Raw genomic sequence first — 16,925 nt, forward strand, 5'->3', positions numbered from 1 at the left:
TAGATGATGTGGACACAGGGTAACATCTATGCAGCTTTAATAATTATATCCAGGAAGAAATGTTGGCGACCCATCGTTTAAAACAGTCAAGTTGCATTTATCTATGGCGCACTCAATAGCGTTACCACGTGCATCACAATGATCACTGCTCCAGATAATGTTGTGTGCATTGTAGTCTCCACATATAGGTACATTAGAAGGAGCTATTTTGAAAATATCCAGTAGCGCTTCTACTGAAATCCGGTTTGAAGGTTGTACTTATATATTAATCACTGTTATGCAGAGCTTACCAAAGGATACCTTACATGCGATGAATTCTGGAAAGTCAGAATCACTGGACTGAATTTGATAGGATGATAAGACCTTTCTGGCGCACAGGAGCACTCTGCTAACAGCACCTTGACGAGACGTCTTGTATATCACATAATTCGAGAGGCGAAAATCGTCACTGATTCCCGCCTCTTGAATGCAAAGTATTGGAAAGTTGTATCGTACAAGCAGTTTACGAAAGTCAGCACACTTCCATCTTAGACTGTTGGCATTCCACTGAAATATGGACACATTTTTGTAGCGGTTATTCATGTACTGCTTGCCGCAGTTTTGGCCCGGATTGTTGGCACAATAGTGCTTCCAGAGGCAACAAGGCTTTCACTTCTGGTAGGTTATTTGCTTCCGGCAGAGCAGATAGGATTGCCTTAAGAGCTGCGAAAAGCAATGGCAAAATCAGTTGCGTCATCGATGCGGTGGTATACAGTCGCTATTAATTGGCGTTACTTCTGCAGTAGGTGCGTAAGCTCGCTGAGAATAATGTGTGCGAATATTGGAGCTTTCTGGTGTATTACTTTCTGCCTGTTGTCGTGTGGGTTTCCGTAGCAATGACGCATGAGACCATGGGCGCTTGACTGTGATCCTCTTGATTGGTCTCTTGATTGCACTGTTGGTTGTTCTCTTGAGGAGGAATAGCTTGTTGGTTGTCTTGGCTTTGGTGGTTCCGGTGCCCGCTGAGGTGAGTGATCTTGCACTGGATGAACAATCTCAAGGTTCGGGGCGGGTTCATTGCGTCGTGGTTGTCTGTCGTGGATTAGTTCATGTCGACGCATTTGTGCCGCTGCCTTTTTCTGAGGGCAGCCTGAGAAGGAGGCGGCATGGTTCCCTGCACAGTTTGCACACTTAGGTTGAAGAAGTGACTTGCACTCCTTGTGGTCATGATCTTCTGAGCAGATTTTGCATCGACGTGTGCTGTGGCAGATTTTTGCCATGCGCCCAAATCTCTGGCAATTATAGCAGCGAAGTGCTGGTCCTAGGTATTCCTCAACAGGGTAACTGGTGAAACCCAAGCAAATTCTTCCTGGAATAGGGCGATCGTCTCGGAAAGTCACAATTACCGTGTGAAGTGGATATGACTTTACTCCTACATCTTCTTGGCGTGAATACCTTATCTGTCGGCGTGCCGATATAACTCCTGCGTCTTTCAAGAAGTCTAGGAGCTGTTCGTTTATATACTGCAGAGGCACATGTCTTACTATCCCTACGTTTCGCGTGCGTGACTCTGGGATGAAGGGCTTGACTTGCAGGCCGTGTACACTTGAGAGCATCAAAAGGCGTTTTGTGGATGCTAAGGAAGCAACGCTGACACTGAAACTTCCATCTCTGGTCGCCCTGAAAGACTGTACTTTTTCTTTGGCAGCGGAAACTATTTCGGCAGACATTCGGTTTGGATTTACTTGCCAAAAAATAGTACCTTCACTTGTTGGGCGAAAGACAACCGGAATGCCTTCGGCTCGCTTTTTCATATACGTGACCAAAGTAAATTGTGCATCTTCACACATCTCTTCTTCATCACTTAGCTCATAATTCGATGTTGTATCATCATAGTTGCTGTCCTCTAAGCGAGGTTTCTTGCTCTCGGCTTCACCGTCAGCCATTATTCCTGAATTCGCCGAAGTTGATTCCGAGATTTGGAGAACAAAACGTGCCGGCTTTATAGAGCTTTGTGACGATTGCAAGGCCCCAGGATTTTCATTACGGCCCGTAGCATCATTCATCTGGCTTGTTACGTTTGGACGAGCATAAGGCTCATGACGATGTTCTCGGCTTCCGACCACCGTAGTGGCAGGGTAATAGCCAGGTCCTCAAAAAAAAAAAAATGAAAATGGCGTACCTGTAAGGTGCCTGGCTCGCTTAAAATGCACCCGACGTCTTGTTAATCAATTGTCGTCAATGGTAACCGTAAGTATCCAAAAAAAACAGAAAAATCAGAGCACCACACAAAGACAACGACCGAACTGATACCACCATGCCACTTGTAGTATGTGTTTGTTCCATTTGAAAAGGAGTAGCCAGTTTCTAGTTTCTTTTCTAATAATAATAATAATAATAATAATAATAATAATAATAATAATAATAATAATTATTATTATTATTAAACAAGAAAACTAGAAGCTAGAAATCGTATTGGCGATTATCGTGCCGATCCCGAAGACCACGCTGCTTTTTCTATGCTCGGTCAAGAAAGCTTATCATTTTGCCTCTCATCCCCTATTTTTTTTTTATATAATTTGAGACACTCGTCGCCAGAAAGCGCGGTATTTCCCCTGTTTTGATGCAAGACGTCTGTAAACTCCTGTCGTTCAAGTTACTTTCCATGTGGCGCTTCCTAGCTTGGAAATTGGACCAGCACTCACTGCGGTAGCTCAATAAACGCACATAGCGGTGCGCTGCTGAACGCTAAGTCACGGGCGCGATTGCCGGCCACGGTGGCTGCGTTCCGATAGGGGCGAAATGCAAGAATGCTTGCGTGCTTATTATGCGTAATACATATACGGCGTGCCGCATTAACGCATTCGCAATTTGTGGACGTTAACGCTTACAATTTCATAAATTGGACAAGAAAGGTCGGCGCAATGAATACGCCTGCTTTTTTTTTTCCCCAAACTTTGTTAGCTAAGTTTTTGTGTGATTGCCCTGTATCTCTCTCTCTCTCTCTTTTACGTTTTCTGTAACGGATTGAAAGCGCAGATGTATAGTAAAACTACCGCGTATAACAAAATAAGTCTTCACACAATCTCTGCGATCGAATTTCCACGGATTAGTAATCGCAGTGTATTGTGCTTCGACGCGGATTATTCGATGCGCAATGACAATCTTATGTGCTAGATATGTGAAAGATGTACAGCTGCGCCTTTTTCCTAAGCCTACAGCAGGACGACGCGACCGTTTCGCTGTTTACACACTTAGGTCCTAGACGGCTTCCAGTTTTGCCTACTGACATAGCCCGCTAAATTTAGCGCGGGCAAAGAAAGACAAGTGCTAGCAGAAGGAGTGCATTAGTCATAACATTCGTAACATAACACAACTAAAATTTTAGAAGCCATGTTTGGTTTGTGTTATACGCAAGTTTCAAAGTATGGGACTTGAGGCGTTACACGTCATCTTTTCTTTCGCCTGAAAACGTAAAAACAGGCTTTCGGTACATCAAAATACTTAAAAGAAAACCATACGTAATAGACTCGTAAAAGTCGGGACCGGAAGTGCCTCGGGGCCACAGACTCGCTGCTGTTATCGCGCGCTGGAAACTGTACGCGTTTTCTTCAATTTATAAGTGCTGCCGTGACCGGCCTTATAATGTATGTGACCTGTACTGTGTGCTATACTTTATTCTTTGACAGTTGTCGTCTTGCTCTTTCTTTCCTCTTTCCTCCCCTCCTTCCTATCTTCCATTTATGTGTTTCTGCCTCCTCCCTTCCGAAGCGTAGGCAGGCCTTGTGCCCCTTCCGGTGGCAGTTGGCAGCCTGCTCCTCGCTTTCCCTTCCCTGTCAAATATATATATATATTTTCAAAACAAATAATAATAGTAAGCACTGAGGCAAACATTGTCGTGTAGACTGCCTTCCAACAACGCTGTTTGTGTGGAAAGTGGGTTCTTGAGTGGTCAGTCTACAACGCATGTGCGCCTTGCATTCGCGAGAACCAGTGATACTAGCAAGTTTGTGATCAATGACGAAATAGATACACGCATAGACAACATTTAAAACGTCAATTCTATTAACAAATTCTGGGGTTTTATTTGCCAAAAATAAGTTATAATTACGAGGTACGCCGTGAGGAGGGGCTCCGAATCATATTGATCATCAGGTGTTCTCTAGCGTGCTCTAAATGTTAGTTGAGTACACGAGCGTTTGTGGATTTTCTCCCGCCGAAATGCGGCCGCCGCGATCGGGAGCGAGCTCGCGATTAGGGGAGGTATTCTGTAAGAGTCGGCCTAGTGGACACGTTCATTTAGTCTGCTGTTGAAGTTCTGATTGGCTGGGCTGGGCTGCGCGTCTGCAGCAACCAGGTGCCACAGCCAATCAGCACTTCAGCAGCAGACGAAATAGACATGTCCACTTGGTGGACTCTTACAGAATACCTCTCCAGGTGTGAAGGATATCCAGGCCGAGCTGTAATGATAAGTGAAGCAGCCGGACGCACGTTGACATGCGTGTGGCATTCCGTCAGAGTGCTTGTGATCTAACGTACTTAGGCTTCCTCTTGTTTTCTTAATCTTTCCTTCCCCTTTCCCCTCCCCCAGTGCAGGGTAGCCAACTGGGATCAGTCCTGGTTAACCTCCCTGCCTTTCAATCATTTTCTCTCTCTTTCTTCTTCTAGGCTGAACGAAGACGATCATTCGTGAGTTCGGGATACGCCACAGATGGCTTTGTAGGAAATCACGCAGGAAATCCTCACAGCTCATGAGAAATAGAGAGGGAGGAAATCACAAATGGAAGGACGGCGCGAAACGCAGCGGCTCGGGCAATTGATGGCGAGGATGGACCGGTTGGTTTATGATTACAAAAGAACAGCGCGACCTAAAATTAAATTAAATTATGGGGTACGTTTTACGTGCCAAAACCACGATCCGATTATGAGGCACGCCGTAGTGGGATACTCCAGAAATTTCGACCACCTGGGGTCATTTAAGCTGCATCTAAATCTAAGTAGACGGGTGTTTGCGCATTTCGCCCCCATGGAAATGCGGCCGCCGTGGCAGGGATTCAATCCCGCGACCTCGTGCTCAGCAGCCCAACACCATAGCCACTAAGCAACCACGGCGGGTCCACAGCACTAGCTACCTGTCGGGACAGTGCAAGAAGGAGCACAGAGACACAGCGTTTGTAATTTGGAAATGAACTGCGCAATGCATCCGACAACTCGAGACATGGCTGATTAAATTACGGTATACTTCCTTTTTAGACGAATGCGAACAGATCATGAAAATTTCTTCGTCTTATCAGAAGAATAATTGGCAACATGACCAGGTGCATCCAAACACCTTACTTCCAAAGGTTAAATGAAGTAGACTTAAAAAGTGGGCAAATGACATGAAAAGCATTTATTTAGATGAATTTGATAGAAAACTTAATAGACTATGGAGAAACGAGGCGAAGCTTAGCGGAGGAGGAAGGTGGGCGGAGGCGAACTGGGCTGACCTCCTCTAGCAGTTTCTACAGGTTTTGTTTACGATACGGACGTACAGGCTTCGTCTACACCATGCTTGTTAATTTATCTACTAAGCGAATGTTTACAAGGGACTGTCGTATTCCGGCGGCTGCTGCGTATGGCGCAGCCACGCGAGCCCTGTCTTGAGTACGGTTTGCGATGCAGAGACAGTGTAGGCATCTAAGCACACCGAGGGCCGATAGCTTCGTGTGCGCTATAGCGCCCATATGCTTGCGCTTCACCCGCGTTCACGAAGTGAAACTTCATTGTAACTTTTTTCCTTCCCCCTCTTGTTTTCGTCTCTGTCTAAGGGCGACGTGCGACTTAGGCCTCCAGGCGCCAAGGCCCCCGCCCCGGGCGCGGCGCCGCGAGGCACCTTAGCCTTCAGATCCGTAGCGGTGGCGGTCACTGCGAATGTTCGTCTTCACCGAAGAGTACGTCTCAGGTCGTTCGTCTTAAGCGGATTTTTTTTGCCATTGAGTCTATGGAAAACCAAACAAACGTTCTCATGTTGTTCGTTATATGCGAGAATTCTGCTTAACCGAATTCGTCTAAATGAGAGTTCACTGTATTTAAATTTTCTCTAGGAGATGCATTCAAGTGCTTGCTTACTGTTCTTGAACACCCTTATGTTTGCTGCACAGCCTTTTTTTTTTTAGACGACGAAGCGCACTGCCCATTGGAGTACGACTGCTTCGCTATTTTTTTAAATAATTTCTCCTGCTGTTCTGCGGCCGCAGAATGACAGCTGTCTGATTCTTCAGCCGCAGTTAAAGAAAGGGTACATAACAGGTCCGTTCGCTTGCACCCCGCTTAACTTAGCAGAGCTAGGCTATCGCGGCTGTATTTAAGTTATATTTTTAGGTGCTCTAAAACGTTTAGATAGTCGCATTAGAACAAGATTGCCAGTTCCACATTAGTTACCCAGCACTGTCGCGCTTAATAGGGGACATACGAAATACCATAAGCAGGCCTTCCTACACAGTGGACTTGCCCTAAACAAGATGGCCGCATTCCAACTAGTAATACTGTTAAACCTGAGACAGTTTTTAAAGTCTGGATGGTGCGAGGGAGGGAAGGCGGCAGGATTGGTGTCAGCAGCCCGCATGTTGACACCCTCAATTGCGATTCTAACCCGAAGTCCGCTCTCCTCTTTAGGCCAAAGTAGGTGTGCGGGAAAGGCCGTTTACAGAATTTTGCACATCCCCTATTGGGCGTTGCGAAACAATTTGCTGCCACGTTGAGGCCACCAGCGAGCACCTGTCGCATCTGCGCTCGCGGATAAATTTCCGTGGCAATGAAGTTTTTTTAGGTCACTGATATTGCGCACAAACACTGAGTTTCGCTTGGTGAAAATGCGTACTGCACGTATGCGCATTGCACTTATGTGTACTGTATGCATTTTTCTCTCATGTGACATATTGTGCATCTGTATTGCAATTGTAGCGTTTGCAACATTTATAATGGTTAATTTTAGTATGTACCTTTATCGTTTGCACCATTTGTGCATTTGTACTGTTTCTGCGAGGTTCCAAGCATTAACGTGAGTCAGTTTATAATGTGCCATTTTATAATGTACTTTTTTTTTAATCTTGTGAAATTACGTAATATTATGTGGTATTTGTGATATTATGTAACTGTATTTGATTCTTGTCCCCCATGTCAAAAGGAGTAGCCAGCACCATATTTTGGTGCCAACATCTCCTTATTTATTCATAGCAAAAAAAAAAAAAAGAAATAACGGGGAGGGGGAGCTACAGGGGTGGAGCTTTTGCATACGTGCTACCGAGCCCACGTGTCCGGCAGCATTCAACAACGCTTTTGTTAGTTTTTTCATACAAATGCTGAAGTCTCTACGTGTGACGATCTTGCATTTGCCCAGATGCGAAAGAGAAAAGCAGGGACATGAGTGAAAATTAACATTCATGCGGTGTGTTTTGGCTTAATTTGCTGTTATAAATAAACTGTTTACGTTTTGTCTTCCGCAGCCCAACCTAACGCGGATGCAAATGTAGAACTTTATTTCTGAAGCGCTCTCGCTTGTGCGCGCTTTGCCTCCGTATAGCTTTGCCTTCGTTGCCCCAGAAAGTTGTCCGCGAGTGTGGGATGCCCCTTTTTCTTCGCACATACGAAAATTCACAAACCAAAACAAGCGTCAATTTTAGGTTGCGGTAATATATTTTATGGAACAGGTGAGCCGTACAACCGATATACAGCGGTCGTTGTTAATAGATGTACTGAAGCGTAAAATATTTGAGTTGGAGCACACCGACCTGTTCAATGCGTGAGAAAACAGAGAGAGAATGCCGATATCAAAGTAAAAAATAATAATAATAAAGCGCCGCTACGTGTGCAATGAACAATTACGTAGACAGAAATATCTTGCAATAGAAAAATACAGAAAGCGACTCTCGAAACACTCTGGATCGGCCGTGGTTCAGAAAGATTGAACAACGCTGCTTTAAGACCCCTGAAAGTGACAGCGCACTCAGTCAAACCAAGCGCCTGCGTAGCAGGTTCCCATCCAAAGCTTTCCGAGGGGGTGCCATAAGACGTAGTCGCACGCACGCCGAGCGGCAGTCTAAATAGAGAGGAAAGGAACAATATATATATATATATATATATATATATATATATATATATATATATATATATAAAACGCACATTCCCGAAACACTAAGTCTACAGAGCTTAACGCGCAATACCATGAGCTCCTTTCGATAAGACTCGGAGCAACAATGCTTCATATTTACACGGAACCGTGGACGCACGCTAAGGTTATGCAATGCCGCGTTTTTTTGTATTTTGTTTATTGCGATGAGATGTTAAGTGCCGGTTTCTTTCTTCCTTCTTAAATAAGGAACAAAATATAGCGTGCTCTTTCTGCAAAAAGCAACCAACCGTACCAAAACCGAAAGCAACGGTAGAAGTATTTTGTGCGGCGATAAGTGACTGTGCCACGAAATCGGAGCGCGCTATAAAAAAAAAAGAAAAACATAGAAAGGCGGGCTAATAAAAAGAGCCGTATACACAAACCGTGATGAAGCGTTGCGGTCAGTGTTGCCGTGGGCTCAGACAAAATGTACGCGGAAGTTCTCCTGGCGTTCTAGAAGTGTCGGTAAAAATGTACATATTAAAGCAAATACTGACCATTTTTTCTAAAAATCCACACCATCTGCTGCTCGAGCGCTCCGAATTCACATAATTTTTTTTTCGCATGTCAAAAGTAGCGACTATTTGTTTTAGAACGTCTTATGCTGCGGCGGTGCAAGTTCCAATCTCCATGCGAATACTGGACCAGGGGCTGGTAATTAGCAACTATTCAGTTGCTCGGACTGCTCTCAACACTGGACAAGATCGTGAGAAGAGAGTAGGTTGCGCGGTCTAGGCGTTGGTTCAGCAGTCACTTCCTTTTCGCGTTCAGCCCCTTGAAATGACGGTCCAGCCTAGGAAAGCTTTAGTACGGTTCTAAAGAGATGCCTCAAAAGAAAACCAAAGACCTCGTCTTCAGGCAGTTATCCTTATACGGGACAGAAACTTTGCAGGGAGTGACAGGTGTAGATGGTTCAATGACGAGCCTCGGGCAAAGCGCGCACAACTTAGCGTGTTCCTGTGCGGGCAACTACCACCAGTTATTTGCGAGTTGAAAGCGTGTCCTCCGCTGTAGGGTGAATGTACAGCCTCTCGCATTTTTTAGCTATATCGCTCGAGAACACTACTATAACATTCTCGTGCGTCGTCCTGAAGGGAACATCGTATTAGACGACCCTTGCACAGGAGAGTGCTTAGTGGGCCTGAGAGTACTTCTGCCGTTCTCGCTGATTATCACCGTTTTAAGGCCTTAAAATGACGCGCGATGGACGCTCACGTCATAGAGCTAAAGATTCGGGAGGCTGTACATAGCATGAGTAGCGTGATGTGCGCTCCGCGCTACACGCGGCAGCTGCCATCTTCACATATATGGCAATTGCTGCTCAAGAAGCGAGCATCAAAAGAGAGGAAGCGAGTTTCGTCCGAAACATTGAAAAGAAAAGAAAGAAAGAGAGAGGGAGAAAAGACCTGGAGACAGATTTCTCGGGAGATCCGCCATAAATCTGTAAACGTGGCAACACTACGACATTTCCCCTCCATGCATCTGCACTCCAGCGGAGATTACGTAACATCTGCTCGGATTGTGCGATGTTATCTTCGGCCGCATGGGGATACGCTTCGCAGCCTCTCAAACGCCCATGACACAAGTTGCCCAATAGTCGTTCCCGGCTGTTGCCTCGCACTTGAGCGTTCTACTTGAAGGAACAGACACATCTGGACTCATTTTTGCTTGCGAAGTGAGTCCACTCGTGAAACTGCGCGCATCAATTATCACTCTGAAAGTGGGAAATATCGGTTCCACTTCTATTGCTTTCTTTCTTCTTCGATCATACACTTTTCAAGCATAGCGGTATAAGCTTCCGCCTTCTAATACAAAGGCACGTCCAGGCACCCCCGCCATCGGCACACCGGACGGTGGTGGTGCTGCACATGCGGCTGTTCAGAAGGACATTTCGCAAGACGCTATACCCTTGGTCTGATCACCGTCCTCACGTACACACTTGCTGTGACTCGTGCATAAGCGAGAACACTGATCAAAGCCGCTCACGCAAGAGCGCTTCTATATTGGCCGGCGTACATGGTGCCAGCCCCTATTGATATCGATTGGTGTGATAACGGGACGATACGCGTGGCGATGACCAATAGCGGGCGGTAATTTCGCAAGAAAAGTTCTGTGGGCCTAGGAGCAGGTTTTCGCGAAGCACCCACACACATACAGCAGCTTATTCACTGAGCGTTTGTCTCAATGTTGTATTAGGTTGCAGCTCGTGTGCGATCAATGAGTGAATGCTCTTCTTTCAATAATTACGTGAATTATATGCATAGACTGAGACGAGAGCGAGGATATATTCCTCTTAGTCGAGACGGTCCCAGAAAATAAGTTCGTGGTTAGCCGACCCTATGACTTCAGTATAGCAGGCTACAACGACTGACCAGAGTACCGACGGCGCGGCCAATCGCCGATCGTTATTATGAACGATCTGCATGAACCCTTCTCCACTTCCTACGGGATGCAAGAGCTCGTCCCCAGGTTGGCCAACGCAAACTTTAGGTTCTACGGTGCTGTTGATTTTAATGGTAAGTGAGCACAGTGATTTGGCGTGTGTGAAGGCAGAATCATACAAAAGTGGGACAATCAAACCCGATAAAGGTCAATTATAGTGACCAGAGATCAATGATACAAATGCCCGAATCCTGAATAAGTACGCCACATGAATATGTATGTTACATTTTCACACAGCAAAGCAGATTTTTACGAAGCCTATTAAGAAACCGCAACTTTCAAGGACGTATATCTTAATCATCTGCCCAACTTCTTTTATTTCTTGCTTATAGCCCTAACAAGGGGTCACACGTTGTTTGACACATAACATTTTTCAAACTGCCATTTAGCAGAGCTGGGTACATCTTAAGTGCACTTTGTTATTTATATTGTTTTGCTGCACGGGTTCATGTCTTCAGGGCACCGCCATGCATACAGTTGCTGCAATTGTAAGCGTAGCACTGCCTGCTCGTGATACTTCTTGCTTTGCCCGTGCCTTCCAAATATTTTTGTAAGTTATCTTGAATAAGCCAATGAATAATAAAATAAGGATACAAACTGCTATCTTTTTCTTTTCTTGTGCAATTGCCCAAGATAGCTTTAGTTTGAGTGTGCACAGAACACTTTCCAGGGTGGCGGACCGGGATATAAGAAAGAACTGTGCAAATATGTCGCGCCCACAGTGATGCAGCCTCTTGGCACATTGTTATTATGATTACCAGTAACTGAAAAATTTTCTCTGTCATTTTGTACTCTCGTTCGCTTTCTGTATGTACACGGTAGCAAATAGGATGTGTGTCCAGATGACCCCTTTCTTTCCCCATTTCTCTTACTGCCACTTCAGCTGACATAATTGAGACCACTGCGCTTGTATTACATAGGGAACACTGTAGCATGCTCACGTCACACCTGTGATTATGAAGTCTCAGTCATATACTCAACAAAAAACCCCAGTGGGGTCACTGATCGTGCAATAGACACGTACACACTAAATACAGACCGCGAAAGAGGCATAAAAATATATATATAACGCAGTTCGCAGTTTTGTTGAGACACCAGTCGCAAATCTTAGTAATCAAAACAGTCGCAGAAAAAGAGCGATTTGTTGACGGCTAACAGAAGGGTTTAAAAATTAAAAAAAGCAAATTTGTTCCATCGTTGACAGTGTGACTGCGACTGACAATTGGCTAGAGCTGATTGCTTTTATACAACTTTAAACTTATGGTGCGATGATGGAGACGTCAACGAACCCGCACGTTGTTTACCTAAAGTTGACCATCGTAAATAAGTTGTCTGAGTTGGTAAATGCACGATGAATATATCACCTAGCGAAGCCGCACGTACGAGGGAGGCGTTAGTTTTTTCTTGAAAGGCCTCGTTAGAACGGTATTATTATTGCTTCATGAGTGCATAAGCAGATAGCGTTGTGCTGTTAGGAAGACTGTGACAGCGCGTTAACCCTTCAGTGTTTTCTGTTTTTGTAGGATATATTCACTGCTCGCAATAGTATATCGTTGTATTCCTATATATATATATACACGGAGAAAAAAGTAAAGGGAATGATTCCGACCACTTCGGGTCACTTCCATCACAATGAGCAGCTAAAGCCAATTAGAATGTATCTATAATAAGTACCTAAGCAAATAAAGTTTATTAGGAAATTGGGTAAAATTGAAACAAGAACATCAGAAAGAAAGAAAATTCCTAAGAAAAATAAAGACACAGGTGCAAACACCGATGATATTCTGCTGGCCCCACCAGAACCGCAAAGCTTCAAAACAGAGTATAATTCACATTGCCTGCGCAGTTCAATACATTACTCATGGTGGGTACACGTTACTGCCTTTCAGGTTCCCACTACCATCATCATCGTCATCCTCATTATCAAGAACAACAACAACGACGACGACAACAAGAACAGAGCATCATTTTCTCAGTCACTGAAATATTTCACAAGAAATATGTCTTACGTTTGACCTCGTCAAAAAGTCTACTGTCGCTACTTGAGTCTATAAACAACTATATGTATGGAATGCATTCGAACAGACACTGAGTGTTATCTCTCGATGGGACCGGCACGCACAGCCGGCCGCCAAAAGTTTACTCAGTACAGGACTGCTTTAAAAATCTGAATTTTCTTGTAGTTTCCTACAACCAGCAAAATTGAAACGAAGGTGAAGGAGGGACGACAGACCGATGTGCTGCCATATTTTTAGTGCCATCTAAGCTACGCTTGTTTGCACACTTGAAGTTGAACTAAGTGACCCCATACCACACACCATTTTTTCCTAGACATGCATACTGAAACGTTGTAGGCTTAACCTGCTTGTGCAACTAACCCAGTGCGTCCATTAGTTCCGGGCTGCCCACTCCGCCCTACTAAAGAACCCGTATTTCCCATAAGTCATATACACGATACCACCATATGACATATGCGAGGAGCGGATTTCCATATGGGATCCTATATGCTTCATATCGGGTTATTGAATTTGGGAGGTTTTTCAATGGGGCGGTTAAGATAACATTCGCTTTGAGTTAATTAATTAATTACGTGCTTCATCCGCAGTCAGTGCAGCGTGGCCATTTATGCTGTTGCTTTTGTTAGTAAATTATTTTAACGAAATTATATGTGACCTCTTATAACAGCTATAATCACTAAATTATTTTTACATTGTAGAGACATGAAGAACCAAGCGCTGTCAAAACTGCGAGTTCATATCACGCGGTGAGGACTCTTTATAGGGCGAAACTAGTGCCAAAAAAGGCATTTAAATCACAACAATAGGTCAAGTCCGCCAGGTATTTATGTATGCATCATCGTACATTCCCCAGTAATCAGTTGCGCTAGAGTATATTCTAGAGTGTACAGCAGTATATTCGCGTCTCGTATGAAATCTGATCAGAAAAAGGCTCTTTTGCTATAGAATCGGCGTCAACATTAAAAAAAATTCGGAGACAGTAGACGCGTCTTGCATCCGGCGGTAACTTGATACGAATAATAATCCGATGAGAAACGGTCACCGGCAGAAAGCAAAACAGTGTACGCGTGGTGCTATGAATCGGTAGCCTTACCTTGTAGGTGAGATATACAACCAGACAGGCCTCGGAGAAACTTATGATGGCCAGTATAGTCTGAAAGCAAGAGAAAGAGGGAAAGAGAAAGGTGAAGTTGATAAACGGCATGAAAGACAGATTACTGGTAAGCCAAAATTCAGCTTAATAGACAGCTGACACAATATTTCTGACTTGAGGTCACCATGACTGTTTGGTTCCTCTCTGTTGATGTATTCAGCTCACTAGGAGAAGGAGGAGGGGGGTTGCTTGCTGCAGGCGCATCTAGCCTTGCACAAGTTGCTGGCGATCGCACCGCCTGAACGCAACTATATATATATATATATATATATATGTATAGATACCGTATTTACTTGATTCTAAGCACCCCCTTTTTTTCATGATCGTGATGCCCAAAGTGAGGGCGGGTGCTTAGATTCGAAAAATCTAGAATGACCCCCCCCCCCCCTCCCTCTTCGCTGCGACATCACGACGAGACGGGTGCGAGAAATAACACTTTATTTCGCAAACATTCAAAAGAAAAATCGGTGCAGACAGTGAACCCATCGCTTCTGTCGGATGATCAGTTACTATCACTGCCACTCGAGTTCGTCGCAGCGCTTGAACCGCCGCTCTCGGTATCCCACAGCAGGTCGTCTTCCGTTCCGTCGAAGTGGTTTGTGATTGAGCATTTCTTAAATTATTTGAACACAACGTCTACTTGGACCCGCTTGCAAGCGTCCGAAATCCACTTTGCGATGGTTGATAGGGACGCTTTCTGTAGCTTTCCCCGTACAGCCGTACAGTCCGCTTGTACGGCGTACTCGCGCCGCGGACGCCGTGCCACCTCGGGACTCCGGCGGCTCTGGCTTGATGATAGAGTGAAAGCGCGCTCCGCGGCCTTGGCTCCGCGCTCTTCCTAACAAATAGGGGGGTGCTTACAATCGCGAAAATACGGTATATATATGTATATATATATATATATATATATATATATATATATCTATATATATATATATATATATAAAGTTGGCAACAGGCTCATTAAGTTGCGCGCTTCCCAAACCACGACAACCCACGCGGCTCCCACAATTCACTTCCATTCACTTCCCAACCCTGTACCACGGAGGAATTTTAGGAGGAGCCGAAGCACCTCCCTCCTAAATCAGTAATGTCCTCGCGGGAACAAAATATTTATTATATTATGGGGTTTTACGTGCCAACACCCCTTTATGATTATGAGGCACGCCGTGGTGGCGGAATCCGGAAATTTCGACCACCTGGGGTTCTTTAACGTGCACCTAAATGGGAACAAAATATGACTGGCATTTCAGTGTAGTGCCGTCTTGAGATTAAGTTTAGCTAATAATTTCTTACATTCTGCGTCAAATTCAGGACACTATAGTCTGTAATGTTCAATGTCATCAAGCGTTCGACAATGTACACACGACGATGATGAGACAAGTCTTGTCTTGCACTGCCAAGCTGGAGTTTGCGCTGACCGCGTACGGATGCGACATATGAGGGCGGCATCAGTTCTGTTAAGACCTTTAATCACACATGGCTGATGCGGTGGAGACAACAGCGAACCGAAGTGGCCTTCTTCATGCCTCCTTTTGCGTCTTGGGGAGCCTTCTTCTTTGGTTTGAATTGCAGCGCTTTGCGCGCCAGATTATAAGCGGCCTCGTTACTTGCTAAGCCGATAGGGGAAGGTACCCACTGAAACACGATGGTAAACCCAAATTTGTTTAATTATTTAACAGCATGTTATACACGCTGAATGCTCTTAAAAATAAATTATGGGGTTTTACGTTTTTCACTTCCATTCACTTCCCAGCCCTGTACCACGGAGAAATTTTAGGAGGAGCCGAAGCACCTCCCTCCTAAATCAGTAATATCCTCGCGGGAACAAAATATTTATTATATTATGGGGTTTTACGTGCCAACACCACTTTATGATTATGAGGCACGCCGTAGTGGAGGAATCCGGAAATTTCGACCACCTGGGGTTCTTTAACGTGCACCTAAATGGGAACAAAATATGACTGGCATTTCAGTGTAGTGCCGTCTTGAGATTAAGTTTAGCTAATAATTTCTTACATTCTGCGTCAAATTCAGGACACTTTAGTATATAATGTTCAATGTCATCAAGAGTTCGACAATGTACACACGACGATGATGAGACAAGTCTTGTCTTGCACCGCCAAGCTGGAGTTTGCGCTGACCGCGTACGGATGCGACATATGAGAGCGGCATCAGTTCTGTTAAGACCTTTAATCACACATGGCGGATGCGGTGGAGACAACAGCGAACCGAAGTGGCCTTCTTCATGCCTCCTTTTGCGTCTTGGGGAGCCTTCTTCTTTGGTTTGAATTGCAGCGCTTTGCGCGCCAGATTATAAGCGGCCTCGTTACTTGCTAAGCCGATAGGGGAAGGTACCCACTGAAACACGATGGTAAACCCAAATTTGTTTAATTATTTAACAGCATGTTATACACGCTGAATGCTCTTAAAAATAAATTATGGGGTTTTACGTTTTTCACTTCCATTCACTTCCCAACCCTGTACCACGGAGAAATTTTAGGAGGAGCCGAAGCACCTCCCTCCTAAATCTGTAAAGTCCTCGCGGGAACAAAATATTTATTGAATTATGGGGTTTTACGTGCCAAAACCACTTTATGATTATGAGGCACGCCGTATTGGAGGAATCCGGAAATTTCGACCACCTGGGGTTCTTTAACGTGCACCTAAATCTAAGTACACGGGTGTTTTCGCATTTCGCCCCCATCGAAACGTGGCCGCCGTGGCCGGGATTCGATCCCGCGACCTCGTGCTCAGCAGCCTAACACCATAGCCACTGAGCAACCACGGCGGGTCGCTGAATGCTCTTGTAAAGGGGGAACCCGCGCAATTATAGTTGCAGCGCAGCCCCTCTGTCTGAAACAAGAACCATTGAGCAAATGCGTCCTTTATTACATCATTAAAGATCGCGCGAGCGACTGATTTTGATGTAGCCAGGGGACGAATTCTGTAGCTTGTACGCAGCTGGCGCGTCACTCGTCTGCGTGCCCACGTGATCATTAGCTGTGAGCTCATCAACGGTGTTTTGGCCAACAACTTCACGGTGTAGGAGGTGGCGCTTGTTTCAAATCAAACATAGCACTGCTTGCAATACATTATGCGTTAGAGGAAGTGAGGCTTTATTTGGGCGAATAATTGTCATGATGATAATCATATTCTTTAAATTGATTGCAGGCTAGAG

The 16,925-nt window shown here is 44.9% G+C and overlaps 1 protein-coding gene across 5 annotated transcripts in view; it reads right to left on the reverse strand.

The window, feature by feature from the left end:
- The window catches only part of SLO2 (slowpoke 2), a 488,163-nt gene that overhangs the window by 107,748 nt on the left and 363,490 nt on the right, over positions 1-16,925 (reverse strand). For all 5 annotated transcript variants that reach the window (XM_055063162.2, XM_055063163.2, XM_055063161.2 and 2 more), the window contains one exon: positions 13,685-13,744. In XM_055063162.2, the coding sequence (XP_054919137.1) occupies positions 13,685-13,744 (60 nt within the window). The remainder of the gene's footprint in view (positions 1-13,684; positions 13,745-16,925) is intronic.

This window comes from Dermacentor andersoni, chromosome 1 (genome assembly GCF_023375885.2).
Source record: "Dermacentor andersoni chromosome 1, qqDerAnde1_hic_scaffold, whole genome shotgun sequence".
Lineage (NCBI taxonomy): Eukaryota > Metazoa > Arthropoda > Arachnida > Ixodida > Ixodidae > Dermacentor > Dermacentor andersoni.